Below are 20,074 nucleotides of genomic sequence, written 5' to 3'. Positions count from 1 at the left end.
TATTTTTTTTATCCTTCCTCTTCTTCCTCTTCATTTAAATAGTGAATCGCAGAGACTAAATGTCAAACACTAGCTTGATTGTGACTACTGTAGATGGTTCCGTAACTGCTTGTCAACCTCATATGCATCAGAGAATAAGAAGAGGAAGCACGAGGGATCATGTTGCCAAGTTAATTTGCCGACTATTCAGACCAGCAACAAATCTAGAGACTTTTTCTGGTTTTGTTGGACACTTGGAGACTGACTGACACCCCGAAGCGGCTCAGTCTTATTTGTGTTAAAAAAAAAAAACATACTATAGTATTGATTGAGTTGTAGCACGACAACGTAAGGAAATGAATGTCTCGTGTCAATGAAATGTAAACCCTTCCGTTTGTTTAGTAAAATCCATGTTAGACTTAAACTGCAGCAAGGACATGATGTTCCTCAGGCTGGAAGATTTTCCTCCTTTGGTTTTCTTTTGCCTGCCAGTCAACAGTCAAACAACGAGCTAAATATTAACAGGGTCTCATAGTCCTCGGGCCGCAAGTATTTTCTTTAGTCTTACCTACTCATTTGTTTTGTCACTGATTAGACAACAACGGTTGCTTTACTTCAAGACTCATCGAAATAAGTTACTTTTTCAATTTTTCAAGAAATCAGGAAGTTGGATTGTGGTGCTGTGTTTATTTTAGGATTGTGTCCAGTCTAGTTAAAAGATGCTTTGCTGCACGAGCGGATGAAAAATAGTTTCTGTCACATTGTCGATATTTAAACTGAACAGATCAATACATTGACTAAACTGGCTTTTATTCATCTCTCCACTACTCTGGAATGTAATTTGAGATTTTTGCCATAACTGGTTTGAAAAGCTGTTTGCTCATGCCATCTTTGAAGAGCTGAATAAATCCACAGACGAACAGGCTGGCTTGTGCACACAGTGAAAGGGGTGTGGTCCTGGCTGTTGATTACAACCTCTCAAGTCAATATCGGACAGAACGGGAGTGACGCAGAGAGGACACGGAGATCTTGGGTGCTGGAGGGACTGCCGGATATCCCAAGGTAGGCCCGACATCATTTTATAAGATAATTTACTTGGGAAACAGAAGCGTATGTCAGCTGAAATTAGCTTGTTGCTGTAGAAAAATGAAGATTTTTTTTTTGTCTATATTGTGTATTTTACTCTCATTGTCTAGAATTTACCCTCAAATTAATAGAACAAGAAAAAGAACAGAATTAAGAGAGAAATGTTGCTTTAAGGCTTGTAATAGGAGACCACTGTGAAAAGAAAGTTATGAAAAACACAAAGTTAATACTGATTTTATAATGCATTCTATTCTAGAATTCATGTCAGTAATTATGCAATTGGTTCTCTGTAATTGTTTTGGAATTGTACAGTATTTGTTTTAACAGCTATTTTGCATTTAGTACATTAAACATTGACATTTAACAGACACCCTGACCGGACTGTGTGACCACATTCACCATGGCTGTCATTCAGGTAAGTTCATTTGAATAAAATACATACTTTAAAAAGCTGTTTGAACGGATATACATACATGTGTGTGTATGTATATTTAAAAAAAAATAGCAAGAATTTACATTTTGCAGTGTTGGATCTTAAGGATGTTCAAAATACAAAAAGAAAGAAATGGGAGTGAGACATTATTATTTGAGTAAGCAATTTATTTGAAACAAGCATCAAAGTGAAATGGGCTGATCAAAAGTAAAAACCTCGAAATAGGTTTGATGCCAGTGTTTCCAGGAGGCTAGTGGGAATGTTTATCCAATTGATGGAGGGCATCCACTCGTCCATTTTTCCCTTGCCGTCCATCCCCAAATGTTCTCAATTGGATTTAGATAAGTGGGGAACCCCCAGGATGGTCCCAAAGTCTGAGCTCGTTCGACTTCTGGAAGAAGTCCTTAGTCAGGCGGGCATTGAGTACTGCAGTCCTGTTGAAAAAGCAGACGGTCATTACCACACAGACGAGGGCCTTCAGTCATGAGGGATGCCCCACCCCTGCATCATCTCCACATAGCCAACTGCCGTTTGACGCCCCTGAACAACACGAAGCTCTACTGTGTTCTGTCAGACGCCATCAGGACCATCAAGGTTCCATTTTTTCTGATAAGAAAACCTTTTCATTCATTCGACGAAGGTCGCGAGGGTGCTGGAGCCTACGGGTTTTAACATTGCTAGAGCCCTCTAGACATGAAATAACACCCCTACAGTCACCTTTGCATTCATTCATTCATTTTCTACCGCCTATCCCAGCTGTCTTGGGGCGAGAGCCGAGGTACACCCTGGACTGGTGGCCAGCCAATCACAGGGCACATATAGACAAACAACCATTCACACTCACATTCATACCTATGGACAATTTGGAGTCGCGAATTAACCTAGCATGTTTTTGGAATGTGGGAGGAAACCGGAGTACCCGGAGAAAACCCGCGCATGCATGTAAACTCCACACAGAGATGGGGATTGAACTCAGGTGTCCTAGCTGTGAGGTCTGAACGCTAACCACTCGATGCAGCCTCCATGTTTAAATGTTCCATATTTAGTTCAAGCTTCATTCAAATGTGAAAAATCGGAATCTTCAGTCCTGTAAAACCTGGATGAGAATCTTAAGATCCAGCAGTGCAAATTCTGTTCTTAAATCAGGATACACACACAAGTGTAATACTGCGGGAATGTGAGGGGGTGTACTCACTTTTTGTAAAGTACACAGATATACATACAGTAAATACTAATTTCCTTGCCTTAGGAACCGACATCAAATGTGCAGGAAAATCTGCCCACTTATGATAACATGAGCTTTCAGCACGAGGAAGGTAGACCACCGCCGTACGCCCCACAGGCTGGGATTTACCCCTCTCTCCCTCAAGCCACACCAAGCTACGTTGTCGTCTCTCCTGCTCCCATCAACACCCACCAAACTACGCCGCCAGCTGACGTACAAAACAAAGGTATTCACTCTATACAGTAGAGAATATACAGTGTATACTTCACTTTTATTGCAAATGTTGATCCGAAATTAGAGTAGAACATTGTCAAGGGATTTTTTTGTGCCACAAAAAGGGGATCTACTGCACTGTAGTTGTCATTTATTAGACTTTGTTGACATGTAACCCTGCCTAGGAATAGAAAAGGTTACACAATTGTTCCGTATGTCTCATTATGCTGATAAATGAGGTGAAACCAAAGCTTGATTGATGGTCGGTATTGCGTATTTGAAACTACTTGATCATTCAGTGACAAATTTGACCCACTTTTACTCACGTCACTTATTGTTGCCACGGAAACCTTATCACCTTTGATCATAATAGCTAGTGATCGATAATGTAAGCTGACTAGATGGAATCACAGTCACCCAAAAGGTCTGAAATGCTTGACGAAAAATCATTATCAGTGAAACATGAAGACTCGCGCTGTCAAAAATAGTACAATAAGAGCGGAAACGCAATTATTTTATTAATTATGGTTACAAAAAAAATGTATAATTTCCACATGTGCATCATGGCCAGACACACTGTTATGTGTGTAAACTCAGAGTAGCGCCCCGTACACAAAACCTGAACATACCAACAGCAATGCAATTCCAACACCAAATGCACCATCTTCTAGTACTCATTTTCATGGTAAATAAACACAAAGCCAAAGAAGTGGTTATTCAATATTTAAGTGTACTCCAAAATCCCGGGAAAATAGCCCCAAAACATGAATTTTATTTAAATTACGTGGCGTCTTTGAATGCATCTCCTTATTGCTGATAACAATAATAATGAAATTGGTTTTTTATCGAGCTTTTCAAAGCGCCCAAAACGCTCCTTCACTCCTCCGGTAGTGGTCAACTACATCTGTAGGCACAGCTGCCCTGGGTAGTCTGAAGGAAGCATGGCTGCCAATTCATAATTTCAAATTTGTCATATATTTAACATAGTTGCAGATGGTGATGACCTCATTCAATCTCGGCCATTTCTCTAAATCCATCCTAAAAATATGCATTTCAGGCATCGGTTTCACTTTGATTTTCACAAATGTAGCCATATATGTTTCGGCAAAATGTCTAAATAATGATGCTGCAACATAAACAACACAAAAACTGAAAATAAATATGAAAATTTTTAAAACAAATATTAACTAATTTTCACAGTTGCAAAATTTAAAAAGTTGAAAATTTCTCTTCAAGGCATCACCAACTCTTCACAAAGTGGCGAGATGCAGGCCGAGCACTTCTGGTGTTTTTTCGGCTTTAAAAAATACACCCCCCCCCAAAAAAAACCCAAAAAAACCGGATAAATACGTCTTTGGGAGTGAGCGGTCAGGTTTAAAAAATAATAATAATAATAATTTTTAATAATTTTTTTGTTGGCAATGTGTTAATCATGATTAATCATGTTTAAAACTGTGATTAACCTGATTTTAAAAATGTAATCATTTACCAGCCCTAATAAAGGCATAAACATATAAAAATGCTGTACATTTGACCTGTATTAAGTCATTATTACTGACTTGGGGTGAATGGAATGTACTTTCTGCACAAAAGTTTTTTTTTTAATTTTCACAGGAAACGCCTAAAACCTGCAAATTTGTGTGTGTGTGTGTCAAACTTCCTCAAGGATAAGTTATAAAGTGTGCTTTCCCGCCCTTGAATGGGAAACAAAGTAAATAAAATGTAATCAGTTTGTCATGGAGGACAATGGACACAGCCACACTGGAAGTAGTTACAAATAATCCTTAACTCCTGGAACATATTTGTGATACTTTTATCTGCGGTGCAAGCCACACTGTTCAAACCCGACTTAGGTGAGGGTGATACTATGCAAATCTGTCAATCTTTTACATAACTGGTTTCACTTTGACTATTCACAGTCCTGTGTTGTTGTTGTTTGCACAGTGACGCATCTCAATGGCTTTTTTTTTTTGTCCGACCCTTACAGGAACAAGGAGCTGTCAATGGAAACGTGCCCTGTGTGCATCCATATGTGTCCTGATGGTCCTGGCGGTGCTCGCTCTCCTGCTGTGGTACTTCTGTAAGTCACAGGAAGTGAATCCAAGTCCATTTACTCAGCAGATTCCTATTCATGTACGCTCTTCTTTATGTGTTAGTGTACTTCCAGTGTGCACTTGGGAGGTCTTGCAGAAAAAGTGGCAGGTGTCTGCGTTCATCCCAGTGGTGTGACGGAGTCATCGATTGCGCCGATGCGGAGGATGAGTCCCAATGCTGTAAAAAGCTTAAAATCTTTAAATGATGAAAAAAAAAAAGATATTGTAAATATTATTGATCTGAGTTTTGCATGCGTACATTTACAGTATTGGTGCACATGTGTCATGTATGTGTTTTATCCAGTAATAACTAATGTAATTAAATCTTATCGAATAGTGGTCATAACTAACTCTAATCAGTAACAGTATTATCATTTTCAGAACGAATATGTTCAAATCCAACCAAACCACAATAAAAGACAATGTCAATGTCATTTATTGTACATTAAAATCACAAATTAATACATATTATGTGCGAGAAGAAAAAAAAGATAATAAATATTGGCAATTCATGCACCACTATCATTTTAGTACAATTAAATTCTCTAATATGTTTTCTATGACTGTTTTCAATTTTAATGTTTAAATTCGTTGAATTTTAACATCAATCAACATTTTTTTTTAATTGATTAAATTGAATTAAATTATATGAATTCACTCTTTGTTAAAAAAATGGTTCCCCACAAATAAATATCGATTAAAATATCCGTATATATGGAAATATATCGAATATTGCATATTATTATCCGCTTTACCGCAAGTGACCCACTTTCTTTCTTGAAAGCACCAGTGGTTCGGGTCGGCCAGAACAATTTCTACAAAGACGTTGTAATGGGCCGTGAGGTTGAGTCCGGTGATGTTGAAGCTCAGGAACGGGAACATCCGTCTGGCAACAAAATCAAATAAAAATAATGAAATTTACAGTTAATAAAAACATTAATAATTTTCTGAAGTAATTTATTAAAATGCGACTGCTGTCATAACGGAAAATGTATCAAATTTCGTTGTATGCTTGATGACTCTACTCCCTTCCTTTCCACAGTTCGCCTTCATGGTAGCAACTTCATGCTGCAGGCTTTCACATCACACAGCCAGGAATGGATGCCAGTGTGTGCTGACAAGTGGGATGACGCCTATGGGAAAGCTGTGTGTGAGCAGATGGGTTACAAGAGGTATTTCACCTTCCGTTTACTGGATTGGGGTGGGGGGCTGATTGAAACAATTTTTTTTCAATTTTAAATATATTTCTTTGTCCACCCTCGCTGAAGATCTCCTTGTGTTTATGACCCACAGGCAGGATTATGTAACCTACAGCAAAACCAATGCAGGTTCTTTGGCCTCCAGAGGCTTCATGAAGCTGGTGCCTGAAAGCAACCACAGATCCCGAATCCAATCCCAGCTAACTCACAGGTTTGCCAGACGGGAGCAGAATGCTCAGACATTGTTTCAAGGAACACTGATGATGTTTTCAATGACAAATCCGCACCCTTTTGCAGTGCAAGTTGCTCAGAGAGAGCTGTTGGGCTACGCTGTATTGGTAAGATGCGACTTTCACTGTTCTTCAAAGCTGTTATAAAGATGTTATAATATATATAATATAATATATATAATATTAATATATAATATAATATTATTAATATCATTAATTCATTCATTCATTCATTTTCTACCGCTTTTTCCTCACAAGGGTCGCGGGGGGCGCTGGAGCCTATCCCAGCTGTCTTCGGGTGAGAGACGGGGTACACCCTGGACTGGTCACCAGCCAATCACAGTATTATTAATATATTATATTAATATATATAATATTCATATTATAATATTAATATATAATATAGGCATGTAATACTGTTAAATACTGTTTACAACAGGCGCAATAATCCCGAATAAAAACGCGGGCTGCTGTTGCCGCCGGAACCCACACATAGCCAAAACTCAAATCTGAACCCCCAACGTCACTTCCTGTCTGTCTGCCACTCCGTTCCCCTCGGAAACACATTTATAGCAACACACAAGCATCTTATTTACGTTTTAAATGCCTCATTTACTCTTATGTTTTCTATATTGGGTAATATGAATGTAAAGTTAGTGCGCAGGCCTCACAGCTAGGAGACCCGAGTTCAATCCCACCCTCGGCCATCTCTGTGTGGAGTTTGCATGTTCTCCCCGTGCATGCGTGGGTTTTCTCCGGGTACTCCGGTTTCCTCCCACATTCCAAAAACATGCTAGGTTAATTGGCGACTCCAAATTGTCCATAGGTATGAATGTGAGTGTGAATGGTTGTTTGTCTATATGTGCCCTGTGATTGGCTGGCCAACCAGTCCAGGGTGTACCCCGCCTCTTGCCTGAAGACAGCTGGGATAGGCTCCCTCGAGAGGATAAGCGGTAGAAAATGAATGAATGAATGAATGAACATTAGTAGAGTCCTCTAGACATTAACTAACACCCCTATAGTCACCTTTACACTCATATTCCCCAATATAGTAGACATAACAAGAGTAAATAAGCCATTTAAGATATAAATAAGACTCCCGTTTGTGTGTGTTGATACAGTAGCCCATGTTTTTATTAGGGATTTTCTCCTGACCGCTTTCTTTTTATGAATTCATATATTTCTGTAAGACCACAAAGTGGTGCGGAGAGTATTGTGTAGTGGGTTTCATCACTGCTATGATGTAAAACTCACCATAGAGTGCCTGCACTCCCTGTTTGTCGTCATCCGGTAGCACATAGCCATCGAGTGTGAATGGTTGTTTGTCTATATGTGCCCTATGGCTGGCCACCAGTCCGGGGTGTACCCCGCCTCTATCCAAAGACAGCTGGGATAGGCTCCAGCACCCCCGTGACTCATGAGGATAAGCGGAAGAAATTGAATGAATGAATGAATGTAAAGGTGACTATAGGGGTGTTATTTCATCTCTAGAGGGCTCTAGTAATGTTAAAACCCGTATTTAGAAGGGTTAACTGGAACTAAATAACCGCAATAAACACGTACAGTACATTAATCATGATTAACTTTGTTTTTCGTCTTTAGATTGCGGAGAGAGCGTTGCCGGCCCCAAAAGTCGCATCGTAGGTGGTACAGAGGCTTCAAATGGAGAGTGGCCATGGCAGGTCAGTCTCCAGGTTTTGGGTCAGAGACACGTTTGCGGAGGCTCCATTATCAGCCCGTTCTGGATCGTGTCAGCTGCGCACTGCTTCCAAGAGTAAGCCTTTTACTGTCTTTTTTTTACCCACTGTAAGGGATGTACAGGATACTATTATGTTTGTTTCTTTTGGTCCATTGCAGGTACTCCAGGCCTTCAAGATGGATAGTCCGCTCTGGCGATGTCAGCTTGTTTAAAATGAGTTTTGACAATGGCAACAAAGTTGACAAAATCATCAGTCATGAGAAGTACGATCCAGACACTAACGACAACGATATTGCTCTTCTGAAACTGGAAACACCGTTGAGATTTTCAGGTAAATACCATCATGAAATGATTCTTTGATATATATGAATCGTTCATATGAATCGTTCACGGACAGACACGGTGAAGCCGGTGTGTTTGCCTAACATCGGTATGGAGTTCTCAGCTGGACATCCCGCTTGGATTACAGGTTGGGGAGCCTTGAGGTCATCTGGTAAGTCAAACATCTGCACTGAGAGAGAGCAAGGGTATTTAAAGGGTGGCCTGAGGGCCATTTATGGCCTGCGGCTGTTTTTCTATTGGCCCGTGGTGCATTCAAGAGATGTAATTTAGCAAGAAAACTGAAGCCATTTGAGACTCTACTATATAAACACACTTAAATTGAAAAAGTTGTAATTTTATAAGAAAAATAATATAATTTTAGTAGTATGAAGTTGAAATGTTTAAGAAAAAAAATATTTTTTATATTAATATATTTATATGTATATTTATATATATTTAAATTATTATATATTTTCATATTAAAATGTACTTGTAAATACAAATATATTAATATAAAAACATAATATTTTTATATAAAAATTGATATTTATAACATTTTGAGAAACATACAAAAGAACACATTATATTCTATAAAATACTATGGGAATTCAAGTCATAATTACAGGAAGAAAATTCACGACAAGTTGACATATTTTGGAAAAAAACACCAGCATTTCAAAAACAGAAAAACAAAAATTTTAATGGGGAAAATAAAGAAAAAAAATAAAAGCTCATACTAATAATAGGCTTAGCTGAGATGCATTTTTTTTCTTGAATTATTTATAGCATATCTTACAAAATATGAAAAAGGCCCTAAGAGGAAGAAGTGTGGACCCTCCAACCTTCCACCCCACGTGGGTCATCATGCATTGAAACCGTCATTCTTCTCAGGACGATCTCCGGACCAACTCAACCAGGCGGAGGTGACCATTTACAGCAGACGGGAGTGTAACAAACCCGCCATATTAAACGGAGCCATCACTGAATCCATGGTCTGTGCTGGCGAACTGAAGGGAGGCGTAGACTCGTGCCAAGTGAGTTTGGCTTTACTGCTTCCGTCGGTGATTGATGCTTCCTCCGTGGACCGTGAGCGACTTGAGGGTTATGTCTGTTGTATTATGCTGCAGGGTGACAGTGGCGGACCCCTGGTGGTCAGGGAGGCGGACCGCTGGTGGCTGGCTGGGGACACGAGCTGGGGGATCGACTGTGCTTTGAGGAACAAGCCGGGGGTCTACGGCAACGTAACTCATTTTCGTGACTGGATATATTGGCACATGCAGGTACAGTAAAGGACGAATCACATGATTAGTATGTACTTATTTTTTTATGACATCATTGATAAGCAAGTCAGGTTTTTCCTGTTATTTAGTTTCACCATGCTCTCTCAACAGAATGAGTGATGCTGGGAAATATAAGAGGACAATCTCATCTCGCTAAACACACTTTGCACTTTGGAGCTGAAATATTTGTAAAGGCCAAGGATGTGCGGTGAGGTTCATGGCTGACATGACTTTAGTTTTTTTTATGCTAACACAAGTTGCTAACTAACACAAAAATTGTTTTCAAATACTTCTTTCATACTCCGGTTTCCTCCCCCTAAAGATGAAAAAACAAAGTTAATCATGATATGTGTACTGTACGTGTTTATTGTGGTTAATTAGTTCCAGTTAACCCTTCAAAATACAGGTTTTAACATTACTAGAGCCCTCTAGATATGAAATAACACCCCTATAGTCACCTTTACATTCATTCAATCATTCATTTTCTACCGCTTATCCTCACGAGGGTCTATCCCAGATGTCTTCGGGCGAGAGGTGGGGTACACCCTGGACTGGTGGCCAGCCAATCACAGGGCACATTAAGACAAACAACCATTCACACTCACATTCATACCTATGGACAATTTGGAGTCGCCAATTAACCTAGCATGTTTTTGGAATGTGGGAGGAAACCGGAGTACCCGGAGAAAACCCACGCATGCACGGGGAGAACATGCAAACTCCACACAGAGATGGCCGAGGGTGGAATTGAACCCCGGTCTCCTAGCTGTGAGGTCTGCACACTAACCACTCGTCCACCGTGCAGCCCTAAAATACTTCTTAGTCCCTTTTATTTATGTACTTTTATCATTTTTGTCTTACCTTTTTTTTTTTTATCGAAATATGAAGTACATGCATCTTTCACTGAGCTCTGATACTTTGTTGTAAAAGTCTGATGGTGAGCCTGGGTATATCATTAGAAACTCATTCATTCATTCATTCGCCAGAGCATAAAAATACAAGCTCTCCAGCTGGAATTTTCCTCTTTATGGAAGGACGGCCTTCCAGCTCACATACGCCCCCCCTGTCCCTTTAGGATGAAGTGAGTACTGCAAGTGCCTCTCGTATGGCATTTATGTATATTTAATTACCCGATTAGCAGGAATAATGATGTCTCAATTACATTAAAGACATTGCCCGGGCTTTCGAAAGTCACTATACTGTTAGCGACATGCTAACAAACAGAACGTCTTAGGTTTCTTCTCAGCAATGAAAATGAATTTGCCTTACTTGCCTCCTCACCGGTAAAGACTGAACGTTTCTATTTGAACAAATGTATATAAATAAAGATTTTTTTTTTATGCACAAACACCCAATGTATCATTTTTGGTTTGAATTTCTTCTGCAGCAATTCCTAGGAACAAAATTGATCTCTAAAAGGAATAAAACTCAATCCAAATCAACCTAAGTCCTCATAAAAAGTCAAGTCAAAGTTTCTGTATGATAATAATGATAATGCACAGCAATATATTTCCTTTATTCTGGCGTCCCGTGTGTCTCTCTGGTCTGTCTGCTCGACACACTAATTGGCAGATGCTCAGTACCGGAGTGTACATCTGCTACCTGTTAGTACCAATTAAAAGGCCCATGATAGCGCACTGGCATCTCTTCAGTGAGTTAACAGATGCGTCAATTAGCGATTCATTTCAATTTCTGCCTGCTTAGCGTGAGGACCCTTGGTGCATCATTTTCAACCGCTTTGGATAAATATGATGCTTATGCTGTTTTTTAACGCTTGAGTACAAAATACCTACAGTACATCGGAGGTGTTCAAAAAATACAATTTAACAAGAAAACTAAATGACAATGTATTATTCTTGTTACACCCGCAAACGTAATAACGGCCCATAAACGTAATACAAATCTGCAACTTTTAATGTAATAATCCCGCAAATGTAATAAATTTCCCTAAAACTTAATAAAATTTGCCTACTGCAAACGTGATACTGAATTTCTTCAGTAGTGTAATACTTATTACATTTGCAGGAAATTATTAAATTTTGTTTGTGGGCGTACATGTGCGTTTTAGTTGCAGTATATTATCGTATGTGTGATTTTGTGTGTATATGGGGAAGAAATAATCAAAAGAAATAATAAAATATAATAATAATAATAGTAATAAAATTTTATTAAAACAATTGCAACTTTAAATTTAAAATAAATTATATATTATTAAATTATTATTATTATTAAATTATTATTAAATATTCCTTTAATGTATTCAAATGATACTCTTTGAATAATATTTTTAATATTATTATAATTATAATAATATTTTTATTAAAGATTCCTTTAATGTATTCAAATGATACTCTTTGAATAATATTTTTTCCACAAAAAAAAATATTGTTAAAATCCTCAAAATAACATTTACACCTTCTCCCTCATTAAAAGAAGAAAGAACAAACAACAACAATCATTATTTTGTCTCATATTACATTTGTGGGAAGTTATTACATTTGCAGATTTTCACTTCCCCACATATGTAATCATTTCCTGCAAATGTAATAGTTATTACATTTGCAGGAAATTCAGTGTTACGTTTGCAGTAGACAAATTTTATTACGTTTGTGGGAAATGTATTACATTTGCGGGATTATTACATTCGAAGCTGCAGATTTGTATTACGTTTGTGGGCAGTTATTACGTTTGCGGGTGTAACAATTCTTGTGAGAGTTACTGATGATAAGCAATATGCCGAGGGCCAATAAACATGTAAACACATACAATCTAGCGACATTCGGAGGCTAAAGTGATGCAACGGTGTTGTGTAGCCAATGTGCGGCGAGTCCTTGTTACTGGGCCGCTGTACGTTTTTATCCTACTTTGTTCTTTCCGTGTCACGCGTCAAGCGTCGTACAATCTCAGATCAGCATGAATCTCCACGTGAACATCAGCTTTCTCACTGACTGCTTTTGTAGGTCAAGTAGCCACGGTGGCCCACGGGGTCAAACCCGCATGCAACGGCCAATGAAAGATGCTACGTTTACATCAAAGCTGCAGGAATGCAGAAGAAAAACAATGCATGGGAATAATGCTACAGGTTCATGGAACTGTGATTAATCTGATTTAAAAATTGTAATAATTTGTCAACCCCAGATTTTAAACATTTTATCACAGGATAGTTCCAGGCTTCTTAAAATGGCTGTGTGGAAAGTAAGCTAGCTCATTTCCAAAAGCTTATTTTTGGATATTAATGCAGATTTTAAAGCTGTTTAACAATTCTAATACTTTAATATTATGTCAAATACTACAATACAACCGTTCTTACTATATTTCTTATATATATAATCCATATAAAACAAGCTAAAAAGCATTTTGGAGTGGTTAGCATGTGACAGTTCCAGGTTATGGCTTGCCCACAATGGAAGTGTGTCAGGTAAGCTAGCTCTTTTCTAAACACTTATTTTTGGTTATTAAAGCTCATTTGAAATCTAATTAAGAATTATAATGCTTGAATGGAGTGTCAAATATTACAATTCAACTGTTTCTCACTATATTTCTTCAATTAAGTCACATAAAACAAGCTAAAAAAAGCATTTTGGAGTGGTTAGCATGTGACAGTTCCAGGTTATGGCTTGCCCACAATGGAAGCGTGTCAGGGAAGCTAGCTCTTTTCTGGTTATTAAAGCTCATTGGAAAATCTAATTAAGAATTATAATGCTTGACTATCGTGTCAAATATTACCATTCAATTGTTTCTCACTATATTTCTTCAATTAATTCACATAAAACAAGCTTAAAAAAAAGCATTTTGGAGTGGTTAGCATGTGACAGTTCCAGGTTATGGCTTGCCCACAATGGAAGTGTGTCAGGTAAGCTAGCTCTTTTCCAAACACTTATTTTTGGTTATTAAAGCTAATTTGAAATCTAATTAAGAATTATAATGCTTGAATGGAGTGTCAAATATTACAATTCAACTGTTTCTCACTATATTTCTTCAATTAATTCACATAAAACAAGCTAAAAAAGCATTTTGGAGTGGTTGTCATGTAACTGTTCCAGGTTATAGCTTGCCCACAATGGAAGCCTGTCAGGTAAGCTAGCTCTTTTCCAAAAGCTTATTTTTGGTTATTAAAGCTAATTTGAAATCTAATTAAGAATTATAATGCTTGAATAGCGTGTCAAATATTACAATTCAACTGTTTCTCACTATTTCTTCAAAGGTTTTATATAAAACAAGCTATAAAACATTTTTGGGCGGCTGTCACGTGACCGTTTCAGGATATGGCTACCCCAAAATGGCGGCGCGTCAGGTCAGCTAGCTTCTTTTTTGCCATTAACGCTCATTTTAAAGCAATTGTAACAATTGTAATGCTTCTGGCTGGGAAGCATTAGTTAGTTTTTTTTTGTGGGCCTCAGTACGTTGTAAACATTCTAGAAAACTAAACAAAACAGCAAAATGTGGGAAATTAGCAGTAATTTTATGATGGTAAAAACTAAATATTAGGAGTAAAGCATCACGCAGTGCTTCTTCAATACCCTCTTTGGCCACAGGGTGGCGGCATTTATCACTGATTGAGCTCTGCTAATGAGACGGAGAGAAGAACAATCCTCTTTAATCTCTAATCTATGTCTTCTTGTGAATACAAAACAAACGCAGAAAACAAAATGGATAAGACAAGGAAGTTATCGTCATATGAGTGAAAGGACATTTTTCAATTAATTACCAAATCATCAAAAATAACAAACATTATCATCCCTGTTTCTTATATATTTGTCCCACCATGAAGGACAATTTTAGTATTTATTCTGCTTATAATAATGATCAACTAATGAAAAGGCAAAACCACAAACTCATTCAATGTTCTTGAAAAATATCCAGTAAACAGTATTAGTATCAATATTTGCCCTTGGTATCTGACTACTAAAATGTGCAGTATCAGCCCCCTTGCTTTGTATGATAAATAAATAAATGTTTGTTGGTGTTCTCTTTTGTAAAAATTGCTGTTGACAATTTAGTATTTAGGTCACTGTGGCCCCCTCAGGGTCTGACAAACCACTTTGTCCCAGAGTCCTCATGATTGACACATTTTCTTACAACAAATGAAGTCCTGCTCCTCTGCTTGGGAATTGTTGATGAGTAATATGTTAGGAAATACAACGCTAAACTATTTAGCCTCCCATGTAGGTGCAATATACTTATCACTTATATCAACATTAAAATTGTGTTGTTTCTATCCCATAATTACAAATGACCCCAAAATGGCAGCGTGTCAGGTAAGCTAGCTTATTTCTAAAAGCCAATATTATACACTTCATTTTAAAGCCATTTAATAATTTTAATGCTCTAATACGGTATCAGATATTACAATTCAACTGTTGTTACTATATTTCTTCAATGAATCCATAAAAAACAAGCTACAAATTTTGGAGTTGTCATATGAATACGGCTTCCACATAATGGCGGCGTGTCAGGTAAGCTAGCTCATGTCCAAAAGCAATTTTTTGAAAACAATTTAAGAATGCCAATGATTTAATCACATGTCAAATATTACCATTCAACTATGCTTACTATATTTCTTTAATCATTTAATATAAAACAATCTACAAAACATTTTGGAGTGGTTGTCATGTGACTCCTGGATATGGCTTCCCCAAAATGGCGGTATGTCAGGTAAGCTAGCTCAGCTCAGCTAGCTAGCTCATTTTTTTTTGCCAATAAAGCTCAATTTAAAGCCATTTAACCATTCTAACGCTTTAATATTGTGTCACATATTACAATGCAATTGTCCTTACTATATTTATTCAATGAATTCATATAAAACAAGATAGATAACATCTAGTGGTGGTCATGTGACTATCCCACGCAATGGCTGCCCCAAAATGGAAAGCTAGGTCATTTCCAAAAGCTTGTTTTTTGCCATTAAAGCTCATTTTAATGCAATTTAAATAAAAATAGAAATATAAGTCATATAAACAAGCTGAGAAATGTTTTGGATTGGCTGTCATGTGACTCTTCCAGGATTTAGCTTTCCAAAATGGAGGTGTGTCGTATAAGCTAGCTTTAGGATATTTGTTTGCAGTTAAAGCTTGTTTGAAAGCCATTTAACAATTCTAATACTTTAATCTTACAATTAAACTGTCATTGATATGTTTTGTTTATGAATTCATATAAAACAAGATAGGACAATATTGCTATCTGGCTTAAAATTGCTATGTAAAGCGTATTTGTCGCAATAGCAAAAATGCTAACAAGGAACTCTGTACATGTCGCTGTTTCAGTGATTTTCATCCTATGTCCTTCAATTTAAAATATATTTGTGCCACACAAAATAATATCTTGTAATATCACAATATCTTTTGTTTGTAGTTTTTTTTTTTTCAAAAAAGGGTCTATCTCATCACAAGCTGTGTTCTATTAACAATACATTTCTGTCATGTGACCCACTGAGCATCATGGCCGTCCGTGGTCTGCTCCACTTCCTCTCTGAGACAGCTAAGTGATAATCAGCAGGCTGGCAAAAGAAAAGAAAAAACAGAATTACCAGGACATCCTCTAAGAACATAATGCCTGTCTTAGACATTGGGCATCTGTTGGCATTTCCTGGTGATATGTGGGATACAGGGTTGGGGGGGCAGGGGTGTGTGACGTCAGGGCTAGGAGGAGGGGACGACGCTTCAGGGGAGGATTATGGGGGGGCAATGAAGGCGGGGGGAAAGATGACCTGAATGCTCCATCCGTAAAGAGCTTTTCTTCTGGCCTTCTGCCTTGGACAGCCAGTTCAGGTCACATCAACTGGGTCTGACGTCGACAGACATTTTCATTCCTATCTACACTTCCCATTTTCATCCTGAATTGAAGAAAAAAAAAAGCTAATTTAGTGAAGTAAATGCCTTGTTTTTTTTTTTGCAGTAACATTCCCGGACCAGCAGCGAATGAAAACTGGCCAATAATAGATATTGTGTTTCAGGTTCTCAGATTTTGGATCAACATTTACAATACAACTGACTGGAATAATTAGATTAGATTTGCACGCCTCTCATCAATATGTCTCACACTACTACTACGGGTGTCGCGAGAATTTGTGACGAGATTAAAACATGACGATATTTCTCATTTAGAGAACAGGGCAACCACAAGGGGGTTCAGAGTGTACTTTCAGTCTTTACAGTAATATTACAGACACCCAGGGACCAGTTTAGAATACTACATATTGTCTTTTGAGTGCTTTATGTTATTACTTTAGTTTATTTAGCCGTTTTTGTGCTGGGAAATGCTTAATTTAGGCTAAAAATCTATAGCAATTGCTTAAATATGCATTTTTTTTGTTGCAATAATTAACTGTATTCAACCGTGTTCAACATTTGAAATCTGGGATATAATATATACTCGGTTCTGAGGACGGGGGGACTTAGCCCCCTGGAGATGCACAGGATATGAATGAATGTAGCAGACATTTAAAAAAAAATCCAACAAACAAATAAGGAACAAGAACCGATATATAACTTTCCTACTTTTGGACAGATTTAGTAGAGATACTCAATTGTTTTAGGCCACTGTTAAATGTACACAAGTACACACAATCTATACTGCAAAACCACTGCTTAAGCTCTGCAACCATTCTGTCCAGTGGACAGTGATCAATGATATAATAATCATTATTATATTATTAATTAGCCTATTATTATTACTATCATCATTATTATTCTTCTGATTATTACTACCACTGGTAGTAGTAGTAGTAGGATAGTATTAGCCTGCTTTTGCCGCATTAAATACAAATATAAAGTATAAAAAATCAATAAAAAATATCAAATTATTTAGGGGAGCTTAACAACATTTTAGGCCATTTTTTAAAATAGGCTTGCTTATTAGCATGCTTTGCCCTATTATATAAAATTTGTCAGATTTTTTTCTACAAAAATATAATAAAAATAATTAAAATAAAATAAAATAATAATAATAAAGAAATAAAAAATAAAATAAATCTCAAATTACATTTCAGGGGACCTGAAGCCCCCCTAAAATAGGTCTAATGACGCCACTGATATAAACACTCAAAATAATCCAAAAGTCATTAAGTCTACTTAATGACACATGTTGTCACTGATATACAGTACACCAATATTTTCCTAGCTTGTTTTATATGAATGAATTGGAGAAATATAGTTAGAACAGTCACATTGTAATATTTGACACCTTATTAGATAATTACAATTGTTAAATGGCTGTAAAATGGCAAAAAAATAAGCTGTTGGAAATGTGGTGGCTCCTTCCCATTGAAGGACACTGGAAGCCATATCCTGGGATAGTCACTCGGAATAGAAAGTGCTTCCTGTACGTCACATAGCGACTTCATGAGGATGAGTCCATCACAAAGCTGTTGAGGACACACAGCATTTTGTAATTGCTTCGTCATCTGAATTGAAAATGATGAGGGATCAAAGTAAAGCAAGCAGTTCTTTGAGGGAATAGTATTTCCCATCTATTATCCCCCCTCCCCCCCACTGTCTGTTTCCATTAGCTGATATGTTGGTGCTTTGGGCTCCCCCCCCCCCCCCCCTCCTCGCCCTTCTTAATTGCAGTGCAACAGCAATGTTTTGCACAAGGTGACTTCTAGCTCCTGACAGGCTTTCTGTTAAGCACACTTAAGATGCCCCGAGGCCAAGCGCCAGCACCGAGGCCAGATGGGAGCCCGGGTCTCTACCTGCCACCCGGTGCCAGTCCCCTGACACCCCTCCCGCTTCACCCCCCCTCCCTGCCCTTCCTTGCCATCTGTGCCAACCTGCCCCCAACTGTCAACAGTTCAAGAACGGGCTGTGGCATTCCCGCCCGTTTGGTGACAACTGACAGGCCAGCTGTGCAAATGTCGGCACGGTAAGATGGCGACATCAGCAACGGCAAGGCTAACATCTGCGCTCCCCGTAGGAATAACAACCCTTTGACGGAAGCCACTGTGATATTGTGTCGGGTGACGGTGCTTAACGAGGGGAGGCGTCCAATTTCCCGTACGGTACATTTACAGGGACAGGAAGTGTGCTTGGTACTTCCCTTATTTTCACTTTCATTTTTCAGGAAATTCATTCATTTTCTACCGCTTATCCTCACGAGGGTCGCGGGGGGTGCTGGAGCCTATCCCAGCTGTCTTCGGGCGAGAGGCGGGGTACACCCTGGACTGGTGGCCAGCCAATTACAGGGCACATATAGACAAACAACCATTCACACTCACATTCATACCTATGGACAATTTGGAGTCGCCAATTAACCAGTGGCTAATAGTCTAAAAATAAATAATTCATTTCAAGAAATGCTGCAAATGTTTGACAGACAGTATGAATGGTCTGCAAGAAAATACGTGTCACAAACGGCAATTCCACAACTCCACAGAGTGAACGATATTTATTAATATTTCCTTTACTATATCATGATATGGTATCATAATTTTTGGACTATTAATATTAATATATTTTGTTGCCGTATTCAACCACAAAACAATAATTCATTCATTCATTTTCTACCGCTTATCCTCACGAGGGTCGCGGAGGGTGCTGGAGCCTATCCCAGCTGTCTTCACATTCATACCTATGGACAATTTGGAGTCGCCAATTAACCTAGCATGTTTTTGGAATGTGGGAGGAAACCGGAGTACCCGGAGAAAACCCACGCATGCATGGGGAGAACATGCAAACTCCACACAGAGGGAATTGGTCTCCTAGCTGTGAGGTATGCGCGCTAACCACTCGTCCGCCGTGCAGCCCCATTATCTAATGTAAATGTTGACTGGGATTTCCGAGCACACTTAAATGCATCACTTTGTACTTCCGCAGTAGGAGTTCCAATTATTGTTTTTCTTTGTCTTTCTATTTATTTAGACTACATAGGTGAATCATGAAGATATGATTGTCATTTTCACAGTGTCCATGAATGCATCTCGCAGTCCTCTGAATGAGGAAATGTTATTCTGCAGAGGACTAGAAATGTGTTTATGAGTTGGAGATACATATACGGTGTTGGAATTGCACTGTTGTTGTTGTATTCAGATCAGGTTTTTTATGTTTTAATTTAAAAACGATCCATTTTCGTCATTTTAATAAGCTGTTTACACAAAAGCTAGATCTGATTTGTGTGGAACATAATACTCTCTCAATTCCAAAAATATGTTTTGGAGATTAAACCGAGATTACAACACTGTAAACAAGACAGATTTGCTGATTTAAGTAGATCACAGGGTTGGAATATGACAGCCTTGGTCATAGGCGAGGTATAATCCATGAATCTATGAAATAGAATCCCAACTCATGTTGTTTTATGTTGTTGTTGGAATACCATATAGT

The 20,074-nt window shown here is 38.1% G+C and overlaps 1 protein-coding gene across 2 annotated transcripts; it reads left to right on the top strand.

Moving 5' to 3' along the window:
• The first annotated feature begins 8 nt into the window (after positions 1–8).
• Positions 9–11,108, top strand: tmprss2 (transmembrane serine protease 2). 2 transcript variants are annotated; one of them, XM_058088001.2, is made up of 14 exons: positions 9–1,041; positions 1,433–1,480; positions 2,748–2,949; positions 4,924–5,016; positions 5,093–5,209; positions 6,072–6,201; positions 6,323–6,439; positions 6,526–6,566; positions 8,061–8,232; positions 8,316–8,488; positions 8,555–8,650; positions 9,370–9,512; positions 9,606–9,758; positions 9,870–11,108. In XM_058088001.2, the coding sequence occupies exons 2-14, from the start codon at positions 1,466–1,468 to the stop codon at positions 9,876–9,878; spliced, it is 1,461 nt and encodes a 486-aa protein (XP_057943984.2). In that variant the 5' UTR covers positions 9–1,041; positions 1,433–1,465; the 3' UTR covers positions 9,879–11,108. The 2 variants fall into 2 exon arrangements, with proteins under 2 accessions (XP_057943984.2, XP_057943985.2); XM_058088002.2 differs by lacking the exon at positions 8,555–8,650.
• The last annotated feature ends 8,966 nt before the right edge of the window (positions 11,109–20,074 follow it).

The sequence above is a fragment of the Doryrhamphus excisus genome, linkage group LG21 (assembly GCF_037039965.1).
Source record: "Doryrhamphus excisus strain RoL-2023G ecotype Guam linkage group LG21, RoL_Dexc_Guam_v1.1, whole genome shotgun sequence".
NCBI lineage: Eukaryota > Metazoa > Chordata > Actinopteri > Syngnathiformes > Syngnathidae > Doryrhamphus > Doryrhamphus excisus.
The sequence above is the reverse complement of the archived record's forward strand: the minus strand, read 5'-3'. Positions and strand labels throughout refer to the sequence as shown.